Here is a 15,352-nt window from a genome sequence, read left to right as displayed (position 1 = left end):
TTCCAAACTTATTGGCTTTCCTGTTCTTTGAAGTCTTACATTTCAGTAACACAAGGGTAAATTATATTTTATTCGTAGTTTTCTTTGTCCTTATGCACACTTTTTAGTATTATATAACTGCCCCAACTGCTTCAACTTCTCTTACTCTCTTCCTTCACTTTCAGTTCTTCCAAGGAATACAAGGAAAAGAAAGAAAGAAAGATGATTAAGTTGAGGTCAATGAGGTTTAGCCGAAGCAGCTCTAAGCTTGGGAACGGGAACAAAGCAGCACCACCCTCAGACAAGGATTGCAGAAATGTTGGTGATATCCAATGGGAACTTAGGCCTGGTGGCATGCTTGTTCAGAAAAGGGATAGGAACCGAAGTGCAGGGGAGGGGATGATCACAGTTACGGTCTCAACTGTGTCACAATCTCATGAAATTTCTATTGAGGCCACATCAACTTTTGGTAAGCTTAACTCACCCCTTTTGGTTACAAATTGAAATGAAAGAGACCCAAAATCTTTATTTTCTGTTTAGTTGGTCAATGGTTATTCTATCTTTCAAAAGTTCTTTTTTTTCTTTTTTTCTTTTTTCGCATAATGGAGTACCTCACGTGGGTATTTGACAATTGTGAACAACTAATAATTTGCAGGAGAATTGAAAATGATTCTTTCACTGGTAACAAGCTTGGAGCCAAGAGAGCAAAGGCTTCTCTTCAAGGGTAAAGAGAAAGATGATGATGAATATCTACATATGGCTGGGGTTAGAGACAAGGACAAAGTTCTTCTGTTGGAGGATCCAGCTATAAAGGAGATGAAGCAGCTTGGCTTAAGAGAGCAAACTATTAATAATCCTTTTTGTACCATCAGAGTATGACTAATTAATTAAACTCACTGTTAATTAGTATTAACAACAGAGGAAAGTTTGAGAAAGTTTAATTTAGTGAGGGGAGGTTTTTATTCACTTTGCATTAGATTAGTAGCTTAATTATGTCCTTATCTGTTGTTTAGAGCCTTCGTTCAATTAAAAATGTCTAAGTTGATGCAATGCCAAGTCATTTTGTGTAGTTTGATTAGTGAATGTTTATACAGGTGTTGATTCCTGTTCTTTTTAACATTTTTCATATTACGATGATTTCTGTGCTTTGTTCAAATATATAAATAAAGTAATAAACCCACGCGTGCACGCCGAAAAAAGTTGATTAAGAATGATAAAGGTAAAGTGGGAAGCTTTGCTAAGGTTGGGACAAATTTTCAGAAAAGATGGCAGATTATGGGTTTTAAAGTTCAACTTGTTGGGTCTAAAGTGGCAGTTCAATCAAGCGCATCCACTGTTCAATAGCATACAGTTTATTTATGAAATAATAACAATAATAATTGGGAAATGCTATTTAGTATTCACAGATGATGGGTTGAGAACTTGAGATTATAAAACAATATGCATCTTTTGAGAGAATGTAAGTTCAAATCTTAAAAACAAAATCCTACCAAGTTACATAACTGTCAATTGAAATTAAATTAATCTTATCAACGATTACTAATCGAATTTTATTTTTAAAGTTTGGCCTTAGAGCTTGTTAGATTATCAGTAATTCACTTATTCTTACATTTATGAATAAAATACACACATTTAATAAAAAAAAAATATTATTTAACACTTAAAATGAACTCTATTACTTATAAAATAAATGAGATTTTTAACGACGAAAATAGTAATATAATCTAATTGGTGAATTCTCTCTCACGAGTATCATATCAGTATTTTGGAGTAAAAAAATATTTATTTTTTTCATTTACATTAAAAGTGCAATTTACTTTCCAAGCTGAGAGCATGGTAATTTATTATTTTCTCATGTTCCGTTGTATGGAATAACACATTTAGTAATCATGGTTTATTAAATTTAAAAATTTATACAATATATTTTAAAAAAAAATTATTTTACTTAAAGTATGTTAACAATAACTTTTGTGCCGAAGAAATAAAAGAGACCGTGTCCCAGACATGGGGTCCTCTCTCTTGGAAAGCAACTTCAATGGAATTTTGGATCTTGTTGGCAAGCAGAGTCAATTGTATTATCTGTCAACATTTTATTTGTTCTATTTGATGATCCTGTTCTTAGCCAGAGGAGAAAAAATCTTTCGATATCCCAAATATTTTTCGAATGGAAGCAACGTTGTTTAAATTTGTAAGAATTCGCAAATAACGTAGTCAAAACCAAGCTGACTCACATTCTCCGTTTAGCTTTTGCATTCCTTTCTCCCCAGTTTTTGTTAGTGGATGAGCCAGAAAAGAAAAGAAAAGAAAAAAAAAACGCTCAATCCTTCTTCTAAGTTTTTCCCTGAGTCGATCTCCTAAATTTTTCAAAAACTTAAAAGATAAATAATTCACTTTAACTTTACAAATTTTCTATTTATCTAAAGTTTCACAATTTTCACTTTATTTATAATTTTTTTATAGAAAAAAGAATAAAAAAACACATAACCTTAACATGATTTAACACCTCTTTTTTAAGTTTAAAAATTTCTAACCTGATTTTTTTATTTTATAATTTTTTATCAGATAAAATTATAAATCATTTACCTTACAATTTTTGACCAGAAAAAATTATAAAATTCTCTCCTACACAAACCACAAGTACACTCAGAAGATTATAAATCATTGTATTGACTAAACATAAAATATTTCTCTTATTTATAATATTTTTCCTTTTCTTTCTTCATATTTATGTGAAATTTTAGATAATTAGCTTAATTTATTAAGTTTATCTTATCAAATTTTCATTTTTATTGAGAGTAAAAAGAATTTTGGATTCATCCCTGGTCTATTCAAGAAAGAGATTTGTGGAGACTTTCATAATAAATTAAAGTTAAAATTAGTAGATTAATTATCTAATATTTCTTTATTTTTTCAGTATGTTGGAGATTAAATTATTTTAATCATACCTATCATTTCAAACAATTAAAATAAATTTAACGTTAAAATTAAGAATTTTTTTCATTTACAAAAATTAATAACCAAAGAAATATGTTTTTGGTATAAGATAAATCAGGTTTCAAAATGATATATTTAATTTTTAAAAAATTTTGAGATTAATTTTAAAATGTGTTTTTCTACTAATTGATTTAAAACATTGTTAAGAAATCACATGATAAGTACAAAATCGGTGAGAAAATAATCCCCCATAAAAAGAGCCCCGTATAAAATGGTTTACAACCAATCAAAATAAAATAAGTTCAAAGGAAGACCTTCAAATTATTGTTGTTAAACAGTGAGTTTATGTAATTAGCCGAAAGAGAGCACCTCCTTATCCTCATCAACCAGATAATGGGCATGTAATTTGAAGGGCTTCCTACACGATATTCTCAAGAAGGTACTGACTGGAATAATTACCATTTTCAGCACCTCCTCTAGTGCCTCCATCATCGTGCACACAATTTTGTTTGATTTTACAATTTTCAAAATAACAAGAATGAAAAATGGTTAGAAAATAGAATATACAAACAAAATACAGTTAAATATAATAAAATTTGATGTCATGAAAAGTTAAAATAAATAATTATTCTAAAAAATATTAAAATAATTAAATTAAACACTTAAATAACAAACTCATAGACAGAGGATCTCAATCACTAACCACAAAATTCATAACCCCGTGTAGCTTTACCACTTCCTTCACAAATAACTCAACGATGGTTCATGCAGTGTAAGGGTGTTTAAAAGGAATAAAGTTGCTATTTTAGTCAGCCTGTCCACTACAACCAAGACAGCTTCAAATTTCTTTAACTTGGGCAATTCGGTTATAAAATCCAAGCTAATATCCTCCCATACCTTTTCTGGAAGAAGGAGAGGTTGTAAGAGCCTCCGGAGTACTAGTCATGTACTTTTGGCGTTGACATGTATCGCAAGCTTGCACAAACTTCAGGGTGTCATTCTTCATACCCTTCCAATACAAATTTGCAGCTGACCTTCTATAACTACGTAAAAATCCAGATGCCCCCCTTATCTTCTAACAATTTGGGGATCCAAGCATATTTTTCTGAAATTACTAATCTATCTTTGTAAAATAGAATACCTTGTTTGTAGGTAAACCCTGGAGTTACCTCTTTTCCTTGCCGCAAAGCTTCAATAATCTTCTTCCATTTCTCCTCAGCATGTAATTCGGCTATGGCCTCTTGACAATCTAACCACACAGGTATGTACATTAATACCCTGAATTCTATTTCCTATATACAACTTAATGAATCCACATTTTATTGAATTTTTACTTGTCTTTTTAGTGTTCCTTAATAAAAAAAAGTAGACTTATGAAGTGTAAATAACATAGAAATTTCATTTTGGTCAAATATCATAGGTTTCTTAATTTTTAGTTAATTTATATTGGTTTACATAGATATAATTTGCAATTTTGATCATTTAAATAATTGTGCAGGAATTTCTTAACTTATTCCATGAATTTTTAGCCTTTGAGAAAATTTGAGTTGAAAGTGATCACTTTCAGAAGTGATAGTAGACACTACAGAGACCCTAGATTGCAAAAAGCCTGTGTGTACTTACTTTAAAATCCATAGTGACAACTATAGCAATGACCAAATTGATATAGCGCTGCGCTTAGCCACTTTCAAAACCATAGTAGCCACGCGCGCTGTGCGTAGCCATTTTCAGATCCCATAGTGACAACTCCAGAGAGGAATGAAAGCATTGGGAGGCTGCGCGTATCTAATATTATTTTGATAGTAACTACTATGGGCGACGATCACTTCACTATAAATAGATTTTTAGAAATTAGGGTTGGAGAGCTTTTAATACTTTTAGATTTTTGCCATTTTGGGAACTCCTGCAGAGTTTAGGTCAGCCTTGGGTGATAGCCAAGGACTCAACCTAAGGTTTGATTTACATTTTCTCTTTACTTTCCTTTAATTTTTATATTCATGTCATTGAATTCTCTTTGTTTTCATCTTGTATTTGTGAGACCCATCCTTATGGAGCGATAAATCCCTTGTAATCCTTAGTGAGTTCACTTGGATTCTTGAATTCCTAGGTTATGAATATTAATACAATTCCTTTTCCTTCATGAATTTCTTTTTCCCAATCCTTTGAATTGAATTAATGGTTGAATGAGGGGACATTGCTTAATTAATCCTAATTCATTTTAATGAGATTCTTAACTTGGTTCCTTAATTTTGAGTTAATTTCTAAGGTTGCGTAATCTTGGGAAAATGGGTTGGAGTCCATTGAATTTGCTTAAATTCGTATGGGGTTTTAAGGTTGATTCTCGCTTGTTGAATTAATCTAATTCAAAGGAAGAGGAAGATGTGTTAAATGTTGAGAGGATGGGAATAGAATCACGTGAATGAACTAAGGATTGCAACACTTTATTGATTGAATTTTACCATTTTATTTCTTGCTCCCTTTATTGAATCTGGAAATCAAACAAACTCCCCTTTTTAATTGCTTTCATAGTGAATGTTTGTAACATGTTTAATGCATATTTTCAACAAAAGTCATTGGAGACAACCTAGGCTTGCATCCTAGACTACATAAAATTTCTGCATACTTTGATGAGGATTGACGACAAATCTTTATGCAAATCTTTCGTTCATCACTCCTTGATGGTGCATCCGCCCCTTTATTCTCCAAACCGGGTTTGTATACTATCTCAAAATCATACCCAAGCAATTTCGCAAGCCAATTTTGTTGACTCCTTATCGTAACCCTTTGCTGCAGCAATTGTTTCAAACTTTTTTGATCTGAATATACCTTAAAGCTTCTCACTAAGAGATAGAGTCGCTAATGTTGTATTGCTAAAGTCATTGCCATTAGCTCTTTCTCATACGTAGATTTGGCTAAGTTTCAACTACTCAGGGCCTTGCTGAAATATGCTATGTAACACCTTAAATTTAATTTCAATAAATAAGGAATTTCGCAAATTTTTGAAATAATAAATCTTCTATTTTTTTAATTCAAATTTCATCAAACATTTCAAATAAACAAAAGAGTTACAAATTAAATCAAACAGTTGCTACAGGACTTATTTAAATGCAACGGTTTTCAAAATAATATCCTAAGTCCTATAACAGTTCCATCCACCCCTTCACTGAGTCCGGTGCTGATCGTCTTGATTACCTGAAAAATGAATGTAAGGGTGAGAACTCTACACTACCAAAACACAATAAAAAATAGAGCCTCACCTCTAATTTATTTCCAATACATTTATACACAAATAACATCATTATCCAGCACATTTCAATTGAACATCAATGCACTTACGACACCAATAACACTTCACATTCAAAATTACAATTAATAACAATCCCGTGCACACACACGCCAGCCACGCTCACTATGGCACTATGATCATAGATTTACAACATGAATGGTCGCCGGTTACCCCCGCCTCAGGAATTGAAGTTTGTTTACATATGTAGTTATTTTAGCAATTGTAGAAATTTTGCTTAGAAATTAAGTTTTTAATCTTGTTTTTGAAGGAATAAATTGAGCAAGGATCATGGAAATGGAGGCTTGAAAACAAGGAAGAAGAAAGAAGCAAGTCTGGACTCCAAAAACACAAGACCAAGAAAGTGCAGACTGGGCATGATCACTATTGTCAGTAAAAGTGATCACTCCAGAGCTCAAAGAAGAAGAAAGCCTGGGCGTTATCACTTTTATCAGTAAAAGTGAGCGTTCTAGAGAGCCTTCAACCTGGCGAGTTGCGCGTAATCACTTTTATTCATAAGAGTGATCACGCGCAACCACTTGAGCTCTGCGTAGTCACTTTTATCAGCAAGAGTCATAGTTCCAGAGCCTTCAATATCAGGAAAGTTGCGCGTGGACACTTTTTCTCATAAAAGTGTTAACGCGCAACCATAAACCTTCTGCGTGGCTACTATTTCTCATAAAAGTGATAACGCGCAAATCTGGAAAATTCTATAAATAATAGAAACGTGCAGATTTTTTGGAGTGCAGTTTTATTTTTCCGTTTTTCTGTTAGATCTCGTTGAGAGAGATTGAGAGAGAAGATTAGGGTCAAGTCTTGAAGCTTCCACAAAGAGGAATCGGATTGGAGCTTCCGGCTATGGCTTCTTGCAGTTTTTCTTCTTCTTCTTTTTCTTTCTCTTTCTCTTCTCCCATGTTTGAGTAGTTTTCTTGTAGTTAGGGGTTTATGAAACTCGAATTGATGTATTGATTTGATTCTTGCTTCTGAATTTTGAGTTCTTGGATTAATTGAATTGTGAAGAAACTTGAAGAAACTTTGCTTTAATTCATGGAATTTACTCAATCAAGTTTCAAGAATCAAGAGGCATCTGTGAAGAAGATGGAGATGCAAATAGGAAAAATTTCAGAACAATTGATGAATAGGAATTATGAGGAATTTCCTAGCAACACCATTATGAATCCAATAGAGCAATGCCAAGCTGATTTCACAAGGAGTGAGGTAGAAATTTCAAGTTCAAAGGCTGTTGAAAAAGAGAAAGCATTAGATGAATTTGAAGGAAACAAGATTCAAGATAAGCAACAAGAGGATTTCAGGAAAGAGCAGTTAAAAATTTTAAAGAAAGAAGAACCAAAGGACAGCAACAAGACACAACTGGAAAAAACTAAAAAACGGTTGTTTGAAGATGTAGATAAGCCAATGGATGAAGCTAAACACAAAAAGCTTCAATTTCTTCAAAGAGTGCAGAATTTCAAGCAGGAAAAACAGAAGAATGATTCTGTTATAAGAGAAGTCTTTGCTGTAATGACTTATGAAGACAATGAAAAGGTGGGAAAGAAACTTAATGACTATACCAAACTGCTGGAAGTCCCTCCACTTTTATTTCTCTTAAGTTTTGAATTAAATGAAGAGCTACAAGTTGGTGAGAAAAAGGGGAGACGGTTAAAGATAGCGCAAGAGCCGTTATCATCAAAATCATCTCTTAGAACCAAAGATCAATAAGCGTCAAGCTAGTGACGTTAAAGAAGCGCTTTGTGAGAGGCAACTCACATTTCTAACTCATTTTAAGTTTTTTTTGTATTGTTTTAGGAGTTTGTATTTCATATTCTGCAGTTTCCCAAATTTGTAATTCTGCATATTCATTTTTTTTTAATTCCCTGCAAGTTCTGCTGCATCTAATTTTCTGAAGTGAATCTAATAGTTGATTAGAGATTTGATGTGGTAAATGTGTATTTGAAGGGTTAAAATTCTGTATAATCTGAAACTTCTGCAATTTGATTTTGCTGCATATCTCTGCTGAAGTGAATTTGGAAAGAAGCTACGCAGAGAATACATTTTGAGGATCTCTGTTGGAACAATCACTTTTACTGACAAAAGTGATCACGCAGAGGCATCAGGGTAATATGCTTCTCTGGAACGCTTCCTTTTATTGTCAAAAGTGACTATGCACAGGTAAGTATAGCCTGGACCTCTGTGCGTTATTACTTTTATTAACAAAAGTTGCAACATAGCTGCGCGTTATCACTTTTCCCAGCAATAGTGATAACGCGCCCCTTACTCTGAAAAATACACTCTCTGAAACGTTCACTCTTATGAATAAAAGTGATAACACTGGGATTTTTTTTTATCAACATAACGATCACTTTTATTCTTAAAAATAAGCACATGCCATGCGTGACCTTAAATGAAAAAGAAAGTGAACACGCATACACATTTTACCCTAAAATCATTTTTCTTTCTAAGTTTCCTCTGCGCTCTCATTTCCTCTCTAGTGTCAACTTAGCAACAGCTACCCATTCCCTTATTTCTCTGCACTTTCTCTCAAGAAACTGAAAAAATGGTTAGAACTTCACTGAATACACTAGTTGGACCTTCTAAGAAGAAGCAAGTTGGAGCTTCCACCACTCCAAGAAGAAGATCCAGCAGAAATCTTCAAGCTGGAGCAACTAGGAGAAATCCAGCAGCAAAGAGGGCCAGAACTGATGGTGTCTCAAGCTCTTCACCAATTGAAATTTTTGACCCACCTTAGACAAGATCCCCTGCACCTTCACCTTCTCCACCACCTCAGAGGAGGAAGATGCAGCAGAAGACTAGTTTAGGAATTTATTTTTCTGTCATTAGGAGTTTTGTAAATTGATGTAGTTAAGTTTCAAACTTTTTGGGTTGTAATTACAATTTGGTACAATTTGGGTTAATTTTCACATATCTGTTCTGCATTTATGTTAGCTTTCTTATTAATTACCTTTCACTTACTAATGGATGGAATTTTGGTGTTTTGTGCAGCGAATGTCACACACACAACACTCACACACATTGGATGGTGACACTTGCACAAGCTGCCATGAAAGGGAGGTTTCATTCTCTACCTCTTGTTCATGTGTTAGCTTCACATTACACTGAATTGTTTTTGAAAAACACCAAAATACTAGAATAGATAATAAACTGCTGGCTGTGAATCAAATAAAAATTATTGACAATTTTGTGAATTTTGTGCTAATTTCTTTTTAAGTTGTTTTTCCCATTCTCAAAATGAGATCACACTTGTATTTTCAAAAATGAGACAGTTGCCACTAGGTGCATATATTTCTGAAAAGTGCATTGTGTTTTCATTAATCCACATGATCACTTATAAATACCTAGTGAGATTTGAGTTGTCTAATTCTTTTTCTTGTGTGATTAATCATATTTGGCTGCATTCTCTAGAACTTGCCCTTGTTCTTAATTGAATATGCATGTTACAGTTTTCACCCACATGATAGAGGCCATGATTGATATCCTTAGTTAGCCTAAAATGCCTTCCTTTATGATTGAATGTCTTAGTTCACCCTTTTGAGCTTAATATCCCTTTCCTTGAAATTACCTCATTATAAGCCTTGCTGAAAAACCAATTTTTACCATTCAATTAATCAGAGGCATAATGAGTTTAATCAAGAATGAGTTTTAAAACTAAGTTTGGGGTGGCATCCAGATTTTAATTGCTTGAGGACAAGCAATGTTCTAAGTTTGGGGTGGGAAATATCTAAGTTTGAGTTCAACAAACCAGAAAGAAAGAACAAATGCTGCAGCAAAATGAAAAATTTATGAAGCAAAGCTGTGAAAAGAACAAAAATGTGAGTTCAAAAGAAAAGAAGTGCAGGAAAGTGCTGCAGAAAAAGAATATCAACGAAAAGAAGATAGTGATTGAAAGCAAGAAAAGAAGAAAAGAGATGAAAATTTTGCTGCAAGAAAAAATTTGTTTGCTGCATAAGTGAGAGAATTAAGGAGGAATAATGCAGATCCAGGCTAGTTTTAAAACAAATCACTCAAAATGCCTCTGATCTTTTGAAATTGCATGCATTGTTTCCATTTTCTTCAATACCTACCTTAACCTCAGCTTTGTTATAACCTGAAAAAGTCCTCTGGATGTGTGATTAATTGTACTAAGCAGAGGAGATGGAGAAATTGGGCAAGCATATGGTAGAGTGCAGTGAAATTGATGATTTAGAGTGAAAACAGCACCCAAACACTGTTGAGTGATGAGAGAAACACTTCCAAGTGAGCTGTGATCATGTTGATTAATTGTACTCACATGAATTTTGATGAAATATATGAACTTGGGTAGTAATTCTTACTCAATGATGATTATGCAATAGGAATATCATGATGAGTATTTGGATGAACAACTTGATTGAAAATTTTGCAGAAAACACATAATTGGAAATTGGAAAATCTGAGAAAAGCAGTTTGCTGATTGAATTTGAAAATGGAGGAACTTACCCTTGGTTTAATTTGATTTGCTTGAGGACAAGCAAAAATTCAAGTTGGGGTAGTGATGAATCCATATTTTTACTGATCTTTTAGCATAATTCTAACACAATTAATAAGAAAAATATATGAAGAAAGCAGAAAAACTGAGAAAAAAAAGAAGGAATTAAAGTTTGTTTACATATGTAGTTATTTTAGCAATTGTAGAAATTTTGCTTAGAAATTAAGTTTTTAATCTTGTTTTTGAAGGAATAAATTGAGCAAGGATCATGGAAATGGAGGCTTGAAAACAAGGAAGAAGAAAGAAGCAAGTCTGGACTCCAAAAACACAAGACCAAGAAAGTGCAGACTGGGCGTGATCACTATTGTCAGTAAAAGTGATCACTCCAGAGCTCAAAGAAGAAGAAAGCCTGGGCGTTATCACTTTTATCAGTAAAAGTGAGCGTTCTAGAGAGCCTTCAACCTGGCGAGTTGCGCGTAATCACTTTTATTCATAAGAGTGATCACGCGCAACCACTTGAGCTCTGCGTAGTCACTTTTATCAGCAAGAGTCATAGTTCCAGAGCCTTCAATATCAGGAAAGTTGCGCGTGGACACTTTTTCTCATAAAAGTGTTAACGCGCAACCATAAACCTTCTGTGTGGCTACTATTTCTCATAAAAGTGATAACGCGCAAATCTGAAAAATTCTATAAATAACAGAAACGTGCAGATTTTTTGGAGTGCAGTTTTATTTTTCCGTTTTTCTGTTAGATCTCGTTGAGAGAGATTGAGAGAGAAGATTAGGGTCAAGTCTTGAAGCTTCCACAAAGAGGAATCGGATTGGAGCTTCCGGCTATGGCTTCTTGCAGTTTTTCTTCTTCTTCTTCTTCTTTCTCTTTCTCTTCTCCCATGTTTGAGTAGTTTTCTTGTAGTTAGGGGTTTATGAAACTCGAATTGATGTATTGATTTGATTCTTGCTTCTGAATTTTGAGTTCTTGGATTAATTGAATTGTGAATTCTACTTTTCTTGCAATCTATGAATGGAAATTCATATGGTTCATCAAAGAGGAACATTTACCAATGGAAGTTGGATTTGAATCTCTGATCTGAGTTTGCAATCGGAACTTAGGGATTTCTTAGGGATAAGGGGACCTAATTCTGCAATCTTAAGGTTCTAAGTCTTAATGCAACTTGAAATTGAACTTCACCTAAGGGATTAGGGTGGTTTAGTTGCTTGTTAGGGTCAATGAGTTAAGGGATTAACCTTTGGCTATTGATATGCAAAACTGATTATCAATTAATCAAGTTCTTGAATTTTCAGAAGCATAATTGAATTAATATTGACATTCTTGTGAAGTAAATTCCTAACTACCTTTCAATCCATTTCTAATCTCACATTGCATTCATTGATCTGTTTTCTGCATGTTTTTCTTTACTATTAATTGTTTTGGTTTATTGCTTTTGTATGTTACAACTCTCCTTTCAAATTTGTATGGCTCAAATGGTTATAATTCTGTGAAGTGGTACTTGAAACCTAAATTCCCTGTGGAGACGATATTTGGATCTTAAATTTACTCATTACTTGCTGCAATCCTAGTGCACTTGCTAGTGTTAGATTGCGAACAACATCTTGATTTTACCATGTTATGGTGTTTGAAATTTATGAAAATTACTTGGGTGAATTGCTGGAAAAATGTGAAAGATGTGAGATAAAGTACTATTCATCCTTGATATTTGTGTTTGGAAAACCTTGAGGTATGTTTGAAGTGATGCTTGGCTGAAAACTTGGGTTGCTTACTATTCGTTATGAATTATGCTATGGGATCATTATTTGAGAGCATCACATGCACCATTTGCATACCTTTATGAAAGAATTAATGAATTATAATAATGTGCAGCGAAATCGATCTTTATGATACTATGATGTTGTTAATCTAGTGCCTTTGAGGGCTGTTTGATTGAAACGGACCATGAATATGATTGGGATTATTAGAAGTGTTACAATCTAGTTGTGTTAGGAGTTATTGAGTATGAGGAATGAAAATCATCATGTGACATATGAGAAAAAGTGTTAAAAACTGAGAGGATAGGACTTTGAACATTTGTGAATTAAGTTGATTAAGTTGGTGGTATAGAACGAACCTAAGTTTGATTGATCTTCCCTAATAAAGAGTGAAAAATTGAGAGGTAACACCTTGAAATTATTGTGCATTAACTTGATTAATTAATGGTTTAGAGACGAATTAAGTTTGATGATTTGTTCTTTCATGGAGAGAAAAATTGAGAGGAAGAAATCAAGAAAGTAAAAGATGAATTGAGTGGTTTATGGTTTAAGAAGGTGCTAGGGATTGATGAGAATAATGAAATGGTTAGGATGAACTTGAATGGCGAGATTGCAAGGATTAAGGAATGATATTGTACTAAATTGAAAGAGAGATTGGACTTGAAATGTGAAAGAAAGAGTGAATTGAGAAAGAGGAAATGAATCAAGAGGACTTGAATGAATTGCCTAAGCTATGGTCCAATATATTATATGTTGCACTAAAATTATCCATGAGTGTGAATTTATAAAACAATAAGATTATGAAATTATGATGAGAGATCTATGTTATGCTCTGAGTTCCTGAAATATACTATCTTGAAATTATTATGAACTCATTGAGAATTATTGTGAAACTCATGGAATCTATCTATCCATGCTACGACATGTGACTTATGGAGATTATCTATCCATGTTGCTAAGTCTATGATGACTTCTAGCTCTATGCTATATGCTATGATTCTAAGCCCATAATGGCTTCTATTATTACTATGCAATAGCCCCAAGCGACTAAATGAAATGAGTTGAGAAAAATATCACAAGAAAACTGAAAATGCTACTTCATGCATCATATTATCTTGTGAAACGACTTGATGGCATAACAGAGGCACAGCTGTGGGTATTGAAAGTTCGGTCCAAAGTAGACCTTTTGGGGGTGGCGAAAGGGGGAACATTCGACCTAAGTGGCATATGGAAGCTGAGCTCCCTGTAGCCGGGTCGTGACCCACTTGCAAGACCTTAGCCAAACCTGACGTGAACTCCATAACAATAGGTTCGTCGAGGTCCATTCTTGAATGTGCCGAATGGCACTACACATCAGCTGATGTACTATTATTCTATTTCTATCTATGATATCATTGTGTAGACTAGGGAGTGGAGTCCTCCAATCGCTATTCGACTTGAATCTATCTATCTTCTCTATGCTAAAAGCTGGGCAAGTTGCCAGTTATAGAGGAATGGGATCCCCATGCATCATTGCATGCTATTGACACATGACTGACTATATGGGTGAGATTGAAACCTGCATTCATGCATCATATGCATTACTATTAGGGATGATTGAGTACTAGTGAAATTGGCTATGATTATGAAGATATTTATCACCGTACTATATTATTGGATGTTCAATGATGTTGAATGTTGATTGTGAGACTGAATTGTGACTGTGATGCCGTCTTCCTTAGAGTATGGCTATTAAATGATGTTTGTGTTTGGAGAACTCACCCCTTCGTTTGTGTTGTCTTGTATTGCTTTTCTTTTATTTATATAGATGGACAGGAACAAGGTGAAGGTGTGGATCCTTCCCTCTGAGGAGGATATGTGGGTGTTTGACTCCGTGACTTAGCAAAGTATCTTCCGCAGACTCGCTTGAGTGGTTCATGGATTGGAGAGTGGAGGTTTGTGGATCACCCAGTATGCTGCCGACACCCTTATTGAGATCGTCTTTTCTGTCCCTCCTAGTGATACTCAGTTACCTTATCCTGCTTTGTTTGCTTTCTCGACACCTATGTCGATTGATCCCCGTACTCCTATTGCTAGACCAGCCCCAGCGCCCATGCCATTTCCTTTTATGACCCCTACTTCTCCACCCGTGCCAATGGAGAGGGATGTCCATGTGGTGGAATCCTCTATTAAGTATACTACCATGCCATCTTACATGTACCCTACATACCCATCTACCTTAGTTCCACCTACTGCTACTCTTTCACCTCCTCGTATAGCTGGAATGATGGAGGAGAATGGTGGAGGTCATAGCATGACTACTTCCTCTAGCTCTGCTTCCCCGACATCTTCTAAGGAATCTGATCCCATTGAGGATTACTCGCCTTATGATTGATGTCTGTTTATTTAGGAGAACTGCTCTTAGGAAGTTAGTCTATTTATGCTATGTTATGTTTTGTTGTATTCGGATTATGTTAACCGTTTTGTTTTATTAAGTACTTGACGTTTCTGCATACTTATGCTTAATCTATTGAGGTAATTTCAGATATTGAGTTGTGATGATCTTATATTATTATATCATTGAAATTAAGTTATGGAATGAGGAGATGAGAAACTTATATGCATGTTAACTCTCTCTCGTAGAAAGGGAATTAAGCTTATCATTGTATGAAAAAAAAAATACTAGATTTTGGTGTTTTCTAATTTATTATGTTATAAAGTTGGTATCAGTGTTTTAGTGATTTAGGACGCTACAATCTGTGTGTGGTTACTCTCTATAGCCAGAGTGAACATGTGCAGGGTGCCTAAGTAAATTAGCCTTAGGCGTTATAACTCTCAGCAGATTGAGTGCTAACGCGCAAGCGTTTCATTAATTTTGTTGTTAGATTGTTAACTTTCAGCACTTAGAGTTGCTACGCACTTGATCTTCGTAAAATCTCTTCTTCAAAGTGT

The 15,352-nt window shown here is 34.2% G+C and overlaps 1 protein-coding gene across 1 annotated transcript; it reads left to right on the top strand.

The window, feature by feature from the left end:
* The first annotated feature begins 201 nt into the window (after window positions 1-201).
* On the top strand, window positions 202-858 carry LOC113860095 (BAG family molecular chaperone regulator 2-like). The gene is made up of 2 exons (XM_027492737.1): window positions 202-448; window positions 635-858. Exons 1-2 carry the CDS (start codon window positions 202-204, stop codon window positions 856-858), a joined length of 471 nt encoding a protein of 156 aa, XP_027348538.1.
* The last annotated feature ends 14,494 nt before the right edge of the window (window positions 859-15,352 follow it).

Source organism: Abrus precatorius, unplaced genomic scaffold (assembly GCF_003935025.1).
Source record: "Abrus precatorius isolate BTA unplaced genomic scaffold, Abrus_2018 Scaffold2, whole genome shotgun sequence".
Taxonomy (NCBI): domain Eukaryota; kingdom Viridiplantae; phylum Streptophyta; class Magnoliopsida; order Fabales; family Fabaceae; genus Abrus; species Abrus precatorius.
This window is presented reverse-complemented; position numbering and strand designations above follow the sequence as displayed.

Excerpts from the sequence above, each read along its gene's own strand:
- LOC113860095 (XM_027492737.1), top strand. The coding sequence starts at position 202 with ATGATTAAGTTGAGGTCAATGAGGTTTAGCCGAAGCAGCTCTAAGCTT. Across the intron at positions 449-634 it reads TGAGGCCACATCAACTTTTG|GAGAATTGAAAATGATTCTT; the intron begins GTAAGCTTAACT and ends AATAATTTGCAG.